This window comes from Eulemur rufifrons, chromosome 8 (genome assembly GCF_041146395.1).
Source record: "Eulemur rufifrons isolate Redbay chromosome 8, OSU_ERuf_1, whole genome shotgun sequence".
NCBI lineage: Eukaryota > Metazoa > Chordata > Mammalia > Primates > Lemuridae > Eulemur > Eulemur rufifrons.
This window is the reverse complement of record NC_090990.1, coordinates 51,209,795-51,223,514: the sequence shown is the minus strand read 5'-3', so window position 1 is coordinate 51,223,514 and position 13,720 is coordinate 51,209,795. Positions and strand designations below refer to the sequence as shown.

At 37.3% G+C, this 13,720-nt stretch overlaps 1 protein-coding gene across 1 annotated transcript in view; it reads left to right on the top strand.

The window, feature by feature from the left end:
* Positions 1-7,520: 7,520 nt before the first annotated feature.
* C8H1orf141 (chromosome 8 C1orf141 homolog) overlaps positions 7,521-13,720 on the top strand; it is a 32,097-nt gene continuing 25,897 nt past the window's right edge. Inside the window, exons 1-2 of the mRNA XM_069479184.1 lie at positions 7,521-7,595; positions 10,543-10,697. Of these exons, the coding sequence (XP_069335285.1) occupies positions 7,521-7,595; positions 10,543-10,697 (230 nt within the window). The remainder of the gene's footprint in view (positions 7,596-10,542; positions 10,698-13,720) is intronic.

Genomic DNA, 13,720 nt, shown 5'->3' with positions numbered 1-13,720 from the left:
TCTGATCATTTGTAAAATTAAAGATACCTTTTTCATAGATACTAATTAAGCATTAAGGATTAATGAAAGATAAAGGACAAAATAAGAAATATTATTAAAAATTTTTAGCCTTGTATATGGCAGGTAGTATATTCTCCATAAATATTAACAGAGATAATGATAATATTCTAAGAATTTCATATAAGATCTATGCTTTATAAGTTCTATTGACTAAAGATTTATGAGTAGGTAATGTTTCTCAACTCAATTCTCCTTTATTTAAGAAGATAATTTTGCTACTGTGCAAACTTATGAGCTGAAGGCAATATAACAATCAGGCAAATCACCACTACCATCTAGATTCTGTATATGGTTTTAAAAATATGATAGAATCAACTACCTTGTTGTTTTTATTTGCATTTCTTATATTTTAAATATATGAAATAAATTGATTCCAGTGTTTTCATGCATTGGCTATGAACAGCAATTTCTAGGCAAATTTTGATTCTACATAGCTAAAAACACAAATTTTGCAAAATTTCTGCCGTTGCTACTAACATGGTCTTGTGATGATTAATGCTGTTTTCTAAAGCTTTTTCTCTATTTTGATACCTCAATAAGGTACATTCATGAAATTCTTACCAATATAATTCTTTTTTTAAGTTTTTATCTCATTTTCTTTCTTATCTGGTGACTGATGTCTCTAGTCAGCCATCTTGCCTCCCCTCCCCCCAACATAACTCTTGACTAAAAATTTAACCCATGTTGTAGAAATCCCCACCATTCTTAATTAAATACAAGGTGTTTTCTAGTTAGTCATTTTTAGGTTATGATTCCGTGGTGTATAAATGGTGTGTCGTGTGTGTGTGTGTGTGTGTGTGTGTGTGTCTGTGTGTCTCCAAGCCTGCTATACAACTTACATAATACAAGGGTGATCTTACAAACCACATGGGTGGTTTCTTAGCCTTGGAAATAAGAATGGGTGTATTCCTTCTTATGTCATAAGCCATGCAATCAATTTTCCATCAAATATCCCAATATAAGCTGTGGACTTCCACTCAGACCTTCAAACTGCATGGGGAAAGTTTTAAGCTTCTTTTTGAAATTCGGCATTTCCAGGTAAAGTACAAGAGAAGGAAGGAGTCAAAGGGAAGCAAAGACACTGCTCCCCAGTTCTTTTCACTTGATTTTCTCCCCTCCTTAACCTCTCTCTCCTTCCACTCAGCATAATCGGTTTTATACCCGTAAGTACTGGGGGCGTCACTTTGACTTTCAGTGACGAAAGTGTGTAGGGGGAACCCTTCCGAAGAGAGACGCCGCTTTGTAGACCGTCTAAAGGTGGGAGAAACTGGGAAACCTGTTTCTATGGACGCAGGACGCGTCGTTAAGTGGCTGAAGCGGGAGGGGTGGGGAGTAACCACCCGAGTCAGACCAGAAGGGAAAGAAGTTGACGCGGTTTGTCTTGGGAGGCGGAAGCGTTGGAAAAACTGGAAATCAAAATTTGGACCGAGGTGGGAGACGACATAGGAGAAAGCATTGTTTTATTAGAACGGAGTTTGGTTTGGTTTGGTCCCCGAAGTCGGTAGCACTTTCTCCAGAGGGATCCGGATGGGGACGCGAGGGGCGCACGGTAAAGCTGGGCCCTCAGGTGAGCGGGGACCGCGGTGGCAGGCGGGCGCGGGCGCGTCTAGGTTCGCGGAAAACCGCTTTGCCCCTTCTGTCCTGAGTATCAATGAGCTTCCCGAATCTTGCTCCCAGTTTTGGCTTCCCATTAAAGGAGCGCAGGCACAGAGTATTTGAGCTGGGTTTCCTATTTCCCAGGTGAGGTGGAGGCGCCGCGGGGAAGGTGAACTGCCGGGAGGGACCGGAGTTGGGGGACGCGCTAAGGGTCGCTTAATCGATACATTTCCAACCTGCAGGGGGACTGACTCCTGCGGTGATTCTGGTGCTATTTTGGAATTGGCCAATCAGTTCTTCGAATCATCATCTGATGGTTTGCTCATAATACTCCCCAATGCATGTACATCATAGTTGTAAAATTCCTTGCCGTTTTTCCTTGGAAACTTCCCTTCCAACCTCAACTGGTGACAGCAAATTTTAGTAAAGGTTAAAAAAGAAGAGTTCTCCCTGTGTCTCACAACAGCAAAGAGGGAACGAGAAAATATATGGCGTGGATATAAGCACATCGGTCAGGTTTATAATCTTTGAATAAGGAGTTTTTAAATTAGTACTCCCAGTTTGTGGGCTATATTAGTTTGCTAGGGCCGCCATAACAATACAGCACAGACTGGGTGACTAAACAATAGAAAGTTATTTTCTCACAGTTCTGGAGGCTAAAAATTGGAGATCAAGGTGTGGGCACAGCTGACTTTTTTCAGAGCCATTTCTCCGTGGCTAGCAGGTGGCTGTCTTCTCGCCGTGTCTTCACAAGGTGTCTCCTCTTTGTGTGTTGTCTGTGTCCTAATCTCCTCCTCTTATATGACACCAGTCATATTGGACTAAGGCCCACCCTAACAACCCCATTCTAACTCTATCTCTTTAGAGGCTGTCTCCCCAAATACAATCACATTTTGAGGCACTGGGGGTTATAGGGTTTTGAAGTGTAAATTTTGGGGCAGGGGACATAATTCAGCCTATAACATGTGCCATTTATCAACATTTTAGATTTAAAAAGAAAAAAAGATTCTCTTATGTCTGTACTTGGAATGTGATGTGGAGAAATTCAGCCAGTTATCTCATTATTAAGTACAAATTAATCATTTAACAATGAGGTGAGTGCTTACTGTGGTCTCAATATAGGGTTTAGTGGACTGTGTTGGATAAAAGTATAAGACAGAGGCCTTGTCTTCAAGGAGTAAATGTTTGAACTGATAAAGCCACATAATGGAAGGAAGTTTGAATTTGTCTCCATTTTCTAGATATTGCTCAGTCCTGCTCTTTAGTTTGTGAGTTTAGAGATTCTTAGTTTTCCTGAGATGTTTAGAACTTGCTGAAGAAGACTTCCAGAGCCCATAATGTTGATAGCATTGGGTTTTGTTTGTTTTCTTGGTTTTGTTTTCAGTCCCAAAGATGCTGTTAAAATGAAATAGTGCTCTTAAAAGTTACTTTTTAGCTCTATATTGTTATTTTAGTTATGAGTCAGTCTCTGATGTGCTAATATGTTGACCTGCAATCTTTGCTGTGGACAAGCCTTGGCAGTGAGGCTTGGGGATGATTTACTGCAAGACTGGGAATTTATTCTTCCCTAACTGGCAAGGTCTCCATGTCATTGTGTTCTTTTTCAAAAAACTGTCATTACTGAACTAGATATTAAGAACATAAATCCAAGTTTCCTTTTAAAACAATTTTACTGAGTTTAGATTTGGCAAGAGCCACATTTTGTAATAATTCACTCAGCTTTATATTTCGTCTTCCAGTAAATCATTATGAAGTAACATAATTCATTACAGATAAACTGGGATTATTCATCCTTAAAAATTATATTCAGAGACATCCCTAAATTAAATTGTAATTTTCAAATCCCAGTTAAATATAAAATGCTTTGTCTGGTGCTGGGATTTGGAGTTGGGTAAGTCACTTCTGGCTTTAAATGAGTTTTCAACACAGTGAGGAAGAGATTTGTCAAAGATTGACTCTCTTAAGCAGAATGTATAATAGTATGTGCCAAGTGTTGTAATGAAGAACAAAGTGAAACAGGAACACACAAGGAAAAAACTGTCACTGTGACAAGGAATGAGAGGATGCCAAGGAAAATTTCATAAAAGAGGTAGCCTTTACACCAGGATTTCATAAAGAGTAGGCTTTTGACTGGAAGACATGAGAAGAGAATATTCCCAGTGGAAGGAAAAGCATGATGAAAGGACATGCTTGGGAAAAGAGCAGGATGCGTCCAGGGAATAAGAGTGGGAGAATATGGCGTGAGAGGAAGGGCTAGGGTGGATAAACCGGAAAGGTGAATTGAGCCGGATCCTGGACTGTCTTTTCTTGAATGGTATCATATGTCATCTGAAGAGTTTGGGTGTCATTCTGTAGGTAGCAGGGAGCAAGCCAAGGATGGTGGGCTGGAGCTGGACTGGATCAGTGTCCTGTTGAAGAAAGACAGCTCTGATGGCATTTTGAAGGATGAGGAGGAAGGTTGGGACAGGCAAATTAGGGGAGTATAGCGCAGTAAACCAGGGGAGGGAAAGTAAAAGCCTGAAGGTCTGAAGGAGGACGGTGGCAATGGAAGTTAAAGCAAGGATCAGAAAGATCTTGTCCTCTTTGTGTCATTGTAGCGCCACTGTTCATGGAATTATGTGAGAGACTATTGATCCAATCTAACCCTGACATTCTATGAATTAAGCTTCTATGACCACATAAGAACCCTATATTCCAGATGAGAACATTCCCCCCAACTGTAAGTACATAAGAATGCTTCACACATATCTATCTATACATATTTAAAAAGTGAGATCATCTTGCTTGTCACCAGTTGATATATCATTTGAGAGGGGGATAATTAGATCTATTGAACACAAAACTAATTTTGCTTTTTGACGAGACTTCAGTATGGAAACATAGTAATGCTTCTCAGGGTAATCTCCCTAAGTAGTTACTATTTATCCAAGGCCTACACTTGGGCTTTATAGGACAATGAGTTTCTGTTTCTGTTCGTTGAACCCAGAATAAGAATTTAATAGCGAATTCAGAAGTAAATCTGTGAGGAAACTAGAGAAGGAAAGGAAACAAGGTAATCAGACGACACTGTACAGAACATACTGAATTGCTGGATTAAAATAAAAGCTACTAAATTGCTGAATAAATTCTCATTATATGACAAGTTCCAAAGCTATTTAGTATAGGTATAACTGAAGAAATATAGTGTGAAGAAAGTAGACAGTCAGACATACGGAGACCATTGATGATCACATGGTAGCAGGTATGGCAGAAAAAAAGGAAATGATATGCAGATGGAGAGTATGCATCAGCAAACAGAGATAATTTGACTTCCCCTTTTCCAATTTGGATACCCTTTATTTCTTTCTCTTGCCTGATTGCTCTGGCTAGGACTTCCATGTTGAAGGACTTTATGTTGAATAAAAGTGGTGAAAGTGGACATCCTCAGCTTGTTCCAGTTCTTAGGGGGAATACTTTCAACTTTTCCCCATACAGTGTGATGATGGCTGTGAGTTTGTCATATATGGCTTTTGTTATTTTAAGGTATGTTCTTTCTATGCCTAATTTGTTAAGGGTTTTTATTATGAAGGGATGCTGAATTTTATCGAATGCTTTTTCTGCGTCTGTTGAGATGATCATATTGCTTTTGTTTTTAATTCTGTTTATGTGATTCTGATTCTGCAAATCACATTTATTGATTTGCATATGTTGAACCAATCTTGCTTCCTTGGAATAAAACCCACTTGATCGTGGTGTATTATCTTTTTGATGTGCTGCTGTATTCTGTTTGCGAGTATTTTGTTGAGGATATTTGCATCTGTGTTAACCAGGGATATTTGTCTGTAGTTGTCTCTTTTTGTTGTATCTTTTCCTGCCTTTGGTATCAGGGTGATACTGGCTTCATAGAATGAGTTAGGGAGAAGATTTTTTGGAACAGTTTCATTAGGATTGGTACCAGTTCTTCTTTGTATGTCTGGTAAAATTTGGCTGTTAATCTCTCTGGTCCTGGAGGTTTCTTTCTGTTGGGAGATTTTTTTTATTACTGATTCAATCTCACTACTTGTTATTGGTCTGCTCAAGATTTCTGTTTCTTCCTGAATCAATATTGGCGGGTTATATGTTTTCAGGAATTTATCCATTTGCTTTAGGTTTTCTACTTTGTGCGCATGGAGTTGTTCATAGAACAATCTTTTGTATCTTTGTGGTATCAGTTGTAATGTCTCCTTTTTGCATCTCAGTTTCATTTAGTTCTGCCTGATCTTTATTTCTTTTCTTCTGCTAGCTTTTGGTTTGGCTTGTTCTTGTTTTTCTGCTTCCTTGAGATGCCACATTAGGTTTTTAATTTGTTTTTTTGTTTGTTGTTGTTTTTTTTTTTTTGAGATGGAGACTCACTTTGTCACCTGGGCTAGAGTTCTGTGGTATCAGCCTAGCTCACAGCAACCTCAAAGTCCTGGACTCAAGCGATTCTCCTGCCTCAGCCTCCCTAGTAACTGGGACTACGGGCACACACCACCACACCTGGCTAATTTTTCCATTTTTAGTAGAGACAGGGTCTCGCTCTTGCTCAGGCTGCTCTTGAACTTCTGAGCTCAAGCGATCCTCCTGCCTCAGCCTCCCAGAGTGATAGGATTACAAGCCTGAGCCACTATGCCCGGGCTTAAGGTTGTTAATTTGTGATCTTTGTATCTTTTTGATGTAGGCATTTAATGATATAAACTTCCCTCTTGGTACTGCTTTTACTGTATCTCAGAGGTTTTGATATATTTTGTCTCTGTTTTCATTCATTTCAAAAACTTTTTAAATTTGCATCTTGATTTTGTCATTGACTTAAATATCACTTAGGAGCAGGTTGTTTAATTTCCATGTATTTGTATAGGTTTGAGAGTTCCTCTTGTAATTGATTTCTAGTTTTATTCCACTGTGGTCTGAGATAGTACTTGATTTAGATTTTTAAAATTTATTGAGACTTTTTTTGTGGACTAACACATGGTTTATTTTGGAAAATGTCCCATGTACTGATGAGAAGAATGTATATTTTGAGTTGTTGGGTAGAATGTTCTATAAATGTCTGTGTTGTTCATTGGTCTAGAGTCCAATTTAAGTCCAGTGTTTCTTTGTTGATTTTCTATCTTGATGATCTGTCTAGTGCTGTCAGTGGGGTGTTGAAGTCCCCCACTATTATTGTATTGTTGTCTATCTCTTTTCTTAGATTTAGTAGCATTTGTTTTATGAATCTGAGTGCCAGGGTTGGGTGCATATATATTTAGGAATAGTATATCTTCTTGTGGAATTGATCTTTTTATCATTATATAATGACCTTCTTTGTCTTTTTTACTGTTGCTGATTTAAAGCCTGTTTTATCTGATATAAGCATAGCTACTCCTGCTTGCTTTTGGTTTCCATTTATATGGAATATATTTTTCTACCCCTTTACCTTGATTCTTTAAGAATCTTTGACCATTTTTAATTGAAGCAATTAATTATATAAATGTGAGCTCTTTGCATTTACTTTCATTAAAATTATATCACAACAAAAAGAAAATAGATATAAGTAAAGCCACATGGTCTTGCTTTAAGTATGAGTCACATCTCATTCTCATATGATAATCTTGAACTTCTGCCAACTCACTTTTATCATAAATTTAAAAATTCATGGGGTCCACACACATCTGCCAGTTCTGATAATATGACCTTCTATTGAAAAAACTTTGGTACATTTAGAATCCTATGATTTATTCTATAATCTATATAATTCTATTGTTTACCTAAAACAATAATGTAAAAATGGGTCTTTTTAAAAACTTATGCCAAAATCATTAGTTATACATTTAAATTTGAATTGATTTCTTCTTCCTCCTTTTAAAATAGGAATTTACTGACTGACAATGGCAGAAAACATCTTAGAGAAGTTAGAAGTCCTCAATAAGCAAGCAAAGATAATCTTGGCCAGAAGAGCAAAGGTTGGTAAAGTATAAGCTAAAATTCAATTTAATCATTAAAAAGTTAACATTTCAAATATGAATAATTTTTTTGTTAATGATACATTCATCTGAAGATATAAACTAATTTGTAAAAAGCAAATAATTATATTAGTTGAAAAAAATCATCTAAGTTGATACTATAGAGAATTCATTTAATATATAAGATAACTTTTAGATAGCTGCCATATTAACTTAAAGATATATATCAAACCTGCTTAAGATTAAAAAAATCCTATTCAGTCAAATATTAAATGTGGCTACTCTTACAGTTCTTACTAATATGTTAAACATCTAAAAGTTATTTTGTTGGACTACTAAAAAGAGAAGAGTGGCATAGTTAATGAATTAGGAATAATTAAAACTTATAGAAATTAATTAAACTAAAAAAGACAAGACTCATAAAATTCAATACAAAATATTAATAAATAATGTAGTTCTCAAAAGCTATATTTTTGGCATATATGAGCAATTTAAATTATTTTTTTCTTTTTCTTTTTCTTTTTTGTTAGAGACAGAGTCTCACTCTGTCACCCAGGCTAGAATTCAGTGGCATGATCATAGTTCACTGCAGCCTCAACTTCTGGGCTCAAGCAACCCTCCTGCCTCAGCCTCCCCAAATTGCTGGGACTACAGGTGTAAGCCACCACGCTCAGCATATTTTTCTTACTTTTTGTAGAGACAGGTCTCACTTTGTTGCCCAGGCTGGTCTCAAACTCCTGGCCTCAAGTGATCCTTCCTCCTCAGCCTCCCAAAGTGCTGGAATTACAAGCATGAACCACCTCAAACAAATTTTAACAGTGGGGTTTATCTATACATATCTTCTTTGTGCTCTTACAAAGGTATACATATATGTATATAGTATCTTTGCATAAAATTTGCATACATATAAATATTCATAATACAAGTATACACCTATTAATACATATATGAATGTGGATTTTATCTATTTCCTTTTTTATGACAAAAATGAAATAATATATAAATCACTTTGGTAATTGATTGTTATTTCTTTAAACTTAAAAAAAGAAATTGTAGACTCACAATTCCATGTGTCTTTCACCCCGTTTGCCCCAGTTGTGATGCCTTATATAGCTATGGCACAATATCAAAACCAGGAAATTGACACTGGTATATTACTGTTAACTAGACTATAGACTATTCAGTGTTCATTATTTTTTAGCCTACATTTATTTGTGTGTGCATGTGAGTGTGGTTTTATGCAATTTTATCCCATTGTAGGTTTGTGTAACTACCACGACAATCAAGATATAGAACTTTTCCATCTGCATACAAGATCTCTCCCTCTTGCTAACTCTTTGTAGTTTTTTGTTTGTTTGTTTGTTTTCTTTTTTGAGACAGAGTCTTGCTCTGTTGCTCTGGGTAGAGTGCAGTGGCATCTTCATAGCTCACAAAGCCTGGCTCATTTTTCTACCTTTTTTTAGTGGAGACAGGGTCCTGCTCTTGTTCAGGCTGGTCTCGAACTCCTGACCTCAAGTGATCCTTCCTCCTCAGCCTCCCAGAGTGCTAGGATTAAAGGCGTGAGCCACCACACCAGCCATCTCTTGCTACCTCTTTGTGTTTGTAGCCATGTTCCCCCACCCCATTCCCAGTCTCTATCCATGGCAATAAATAATCTGTTTTCACTCTCTATAATTTTGTAATTTTGAGAATGTTATGTAAGTGGAATCATTCATTATGTAAGATTTTGAGATCAATGGTTTCACTAAGCGTAATAGATCTTGAGGTCCATCCAGGTTTTTTGTATAAATCAGTAGTTTTATTATTACAAATAATATAAAAATGTATTACTGAATAATATTCCATCATATGGATATACAGCCTTTCAACCACTCATCCATTGATGGGCTTTTGGGTTGTTTTCAGGATTTTGCTGTTAAAAATAAAGCTGCTATGAACATTTGCAGACAGGTTTTTGTATGAATATAGGTTTCTGTTTCCTGGCGGTGTATGCCCAAGAGTGCGATTGCTGGTGCACTCTCTCTCTCTTAAACTCAGCAAGATCGAGGCGTCAAGTTTGGTCTGAGTTCCCCCAGACCCACTGGGTTTCCTCTGCCTGCTCCTCGGCCCAGAGACTGCCTCCAGGGAGTAAACTGGGCTCTTGGATAGCTTACCTCATTTGTTTGCTTTCTTTCAGGCATCCATCCTGCTCTATTTTCTAATACCTGAAGACAGTTGTTTTCAGATACTTTGTGTGAGTTTCTAGTTGTTTAGAGCAGGAACTTAATTCCCGTAGCACTTAATCCTTCATTGGCAGAAGCAGAAGTTTCCCATATCCTCAGACTTTGCTGTCAAATTTTTCATCTCTTTATTCCTTTGCGCTGTGCTCTGAGAGAATTTTTTAGAGAAAACTTTCAGCTCCTTAATTAATCCTTTAGCTACATCCCTTTTCTTCTTCAGTCCATCTGTATAAATATTTTAACAAACTCCTCATTTGATTGCTTCCTTAACTCTATTTCTGGTTCATGCAACTAGATGAAGATTGGTGTGATTCACCACGTGTGTGGCTACAGGAAGAGAGCGGGTTGGAGAGACATTCCTGCTATGGTTCCAATTACTCTATGTATCAGTATTTGCTAACTATATAGATCTTTCCTTAAATTCTGAATTTTGAAATTAGGAGGGAGCCTTAATAATCCTCTAGTCCTACACCTTCTTTTCAGAGGTGGGAAAAGAATGGGTCAGGTCATATAACAAAGGCATAAAAAAAGTTGGTGAGCAAGGCCCCGGATTTTCAATCGGTAATATTTCCCATTATTGCCTGCCACCTAAATTCTACGTGTGTGTGTGTGTGTGTGTGTGTGTGTCTGTGTGCACATAAAGTGAGATTAATTTTTATTCTTTTCACACAGGATTTTCCCTGTATGAAAAGTACTCATTATTTTTTTTCTCTTTGGCTTTGCTGCAGAAAAACAGACTTCAGAGTGAAGGAAGAAAAAAGTCTTTGGTTATACCCCTGACATTTGATTTTCAGTTGGAATGTGAAGAGGGTATTGCTACATCTGCATCTAAGTCAGTGTCAAAGATCCCAGAAGACAAATCATGTGGCATTGAATCAAAAAAGTAGCTATCATAACTACCTGAAACTTTCAGTTTGGAGTTTTAAAACATTATATTTGTCTTAGATTGTGCAATATATATTAAATGAAATCTTTGTTATATAGGATATTTTATAATGGCTATGAGTTAGAATATCCTAGATTAGCCTTCTGAATATTCCTAGTTTATAAAATATTTATTATGTATAATATTTCACTAATGTAGATGGTAATGACAATTCTGAATTTTTAAAGAAAGGCTTTTCTTGAGCTCAATGATGTTGCCCCAAATTAATGTCAGGATTTACTTTAAATTTTTTTTTTTATTTATTTAACAGATAATTTCTTTCTATTTTTAGTAGAGACAGGGTCTCGCTCTTGCTCAGGCTGGTCTCGAACTCCTGAGCTCTAGCGATCCGCCCGCCTTGGCCTCCCAGAGTGCTAGGATTACAGGCGTGAGCCACCGCGCCCGGCCTCAGGATTTACTTTAAACATTAACTGATATACTTCAAGAAAAGTGTACCTAAAAAACTAATTAATGCAGTGTCTGTGTACTTAGAAGGGATAGCTTAAATATGTCTTACATGGTCTTTCACTGGTATTATGTATGTGTGTAATGCTATGTGACTTTTCCAGGCAACATAAATGTAGAGGAGAGCGCAGGAAAAAAGTACTAAGATGCAGAGTCAATAGAACTTTAAATCACCTGGATGTTGGTAGTAGTGTGGATACTGCCTTCAACTCATTTATTCTGTGTAACAGCCCAATGTGTTAAGTGTGTTTTGCAGATGAAAAATCCAAATCTGGTTGAGGTTAAATAACTTTTCCAAGGTCACATAGCTAATAAGTGGCAGAGGCTGCATTTAAACCTTGGCAGTCTGCCCCCGCCCACAGTGAGAAAGAGGAAAAAGCCAAGTAGACCCTATTAGAGCAATGACTTACAATTCTGATATTTTTCTTCCCTCCCTCCTCCATTACAGTTTTCTGCTATTTGGAGACATAAGAGAATTTCTTGCCCAAAATATTGGTGGGTTTTTGTAGCATATAGGATATTTATTGCTTGTTTTTACTCAGTTGTGGGATAAAAAGTTATTTGGTCACCAATTCTATGGCAACAGAACAATTGCCACTCAACAATTTATTGTATTAACAAAATGAAATCCAGCATAATACTAAATAAATATTATTCCACTATGCCTAAGGGGAGTACATTTCAGAAATAAGAAAAAGTACCCTCATTGACCTTGTACTATGGCCTTGACATTTTGTTAATTAGTTTCAAAACTTTATTTTACATAATTTTTATAAAAATCCTGTGAAGTAGATATTATCATTATTTGGCATATGAAAGACTGAGATTCAGAGTATTCATTCTGCAGAAGTTCACACAGAGGCAAGATGCAAAGTAAGGTCTAACTCCAAAACCTATGCTCTTTGGTTCACCATAAGGAAATTCTTATCTGAATATCTCTATATACTCTTCAAATGTATTTGAAAAATAGTCTAGTAAGATAAGGATAAAATATTACCTCCTTAGCAAGAATATATAGCCAGCATCATCCTTAGAGTGGAACCCTTGACTCATTCTCACTTAAGTTAGAAACAGAACAATGTACATTCTCAGTAGTATACTACACTGTTCTAATGATATTAAATAAGAACATAAGATAAAAATTTTAATTTTTTCAAAGGAACAGATAAATTATTTTATAAAGATTAAATTATTATTTACTGAATAACCCAAAGAGAATAAACTGAAAACCCATTAGAAATTATAAGATTATAAGAAGGCTCATGCCTGTAATCTCAGCACTTTGGGAGGCCAAGGCAGGAAGATGACTTAAGGCCAGGAGTTCCAGACCAGCCTAAGCAAGGGTGAGATCCTCTCTCTATAAAAAATAGAAAAATGATCCAGGCATGGTAGCACATGCCTGTAGTTCCAGCTACTCAGGAGGTTGAGGCAGGAGGATCACTTGTGCCCAGGAGTTTGAGGTTGCAGTGAGCTATGTTGATGCCACTGCACTCCAGCCTGGTCAACAGAGCAAGACTCTGTCTCAAAAAAAAAAAAAAAAAAAATTATAAGAAAGTTTAATAAAAATTTACCAAAAAAATTTATGCATTCAACAAATATTTATTAAACATGTACTATGTGCCAGTCACTGCTCCAGGTGCTGAGAATACAACAGTGAACAAAGCAGACAAATACTCTGCCCTCAGAATTTCCATTCTACTTGGGGAGACAGATATTATAATAAATGAAATAACCCAATGAATATATAATATAAATCCATTAGTGATAAGTGCTATAAAGAAAAATATAGTAAATTAAGGGAATTAAGATCCACAAGGATTACTATTTTAGATGGGGGTGGTGGAGAGGTGGAAATTCAAGCAGAGGCTTATGAAATACAGCAGTAAGCCACGTCAACACCTGGGGGAAGACTATTACAGGCAGAGGGAAGAGCAGGTGCCAAGGTCCTTAAATGGAGCTTAAATTTGTTTCCCCAAACCAAACAGCTAGATAGTTTTCTCTGTTCCCACGTGGAGGTGAGGGGGTGAAGGACGTGTGTAGGGAGAGGCCTGGAGGGGCTTTCAGGGGAAGTTCCTCTACTGAGGAAGTTCAGAACTAGGGGGGATGTTTCTGTCTGGCAGTGAGAATTTTGAATTTTATTTGCAGGGGAAACATTTCTGAAGGGAAATGACAATCATATTTATGTTTTAGAAGTGTCACTGTGGCTATATTGAGAATAGAATGTTGAGGACAAGAGTAATAGTAGGGAGAGTAAACAGAAGATGTCTAGAGACACAGAAAAGTACTTCAGGCCAGGTGTGGGTGGCTCATGCCTGTCATGCCAGCATTTTGGGAGGCTGAGGCAGGAGGATCACTTGAGGCCCAGAGTTCAAGACCAGCCTGGGCAACATAACGAGACTCCTGTCTCTACAGAAAATTTTTAAAAATTAGCCAGGCATTGTGGCACACATCTGTAGTCCCAGCTACTCCAGAGGCCAACGCAGGTGGATCACTTGAGCCCAGATGTTTGAGGCCGC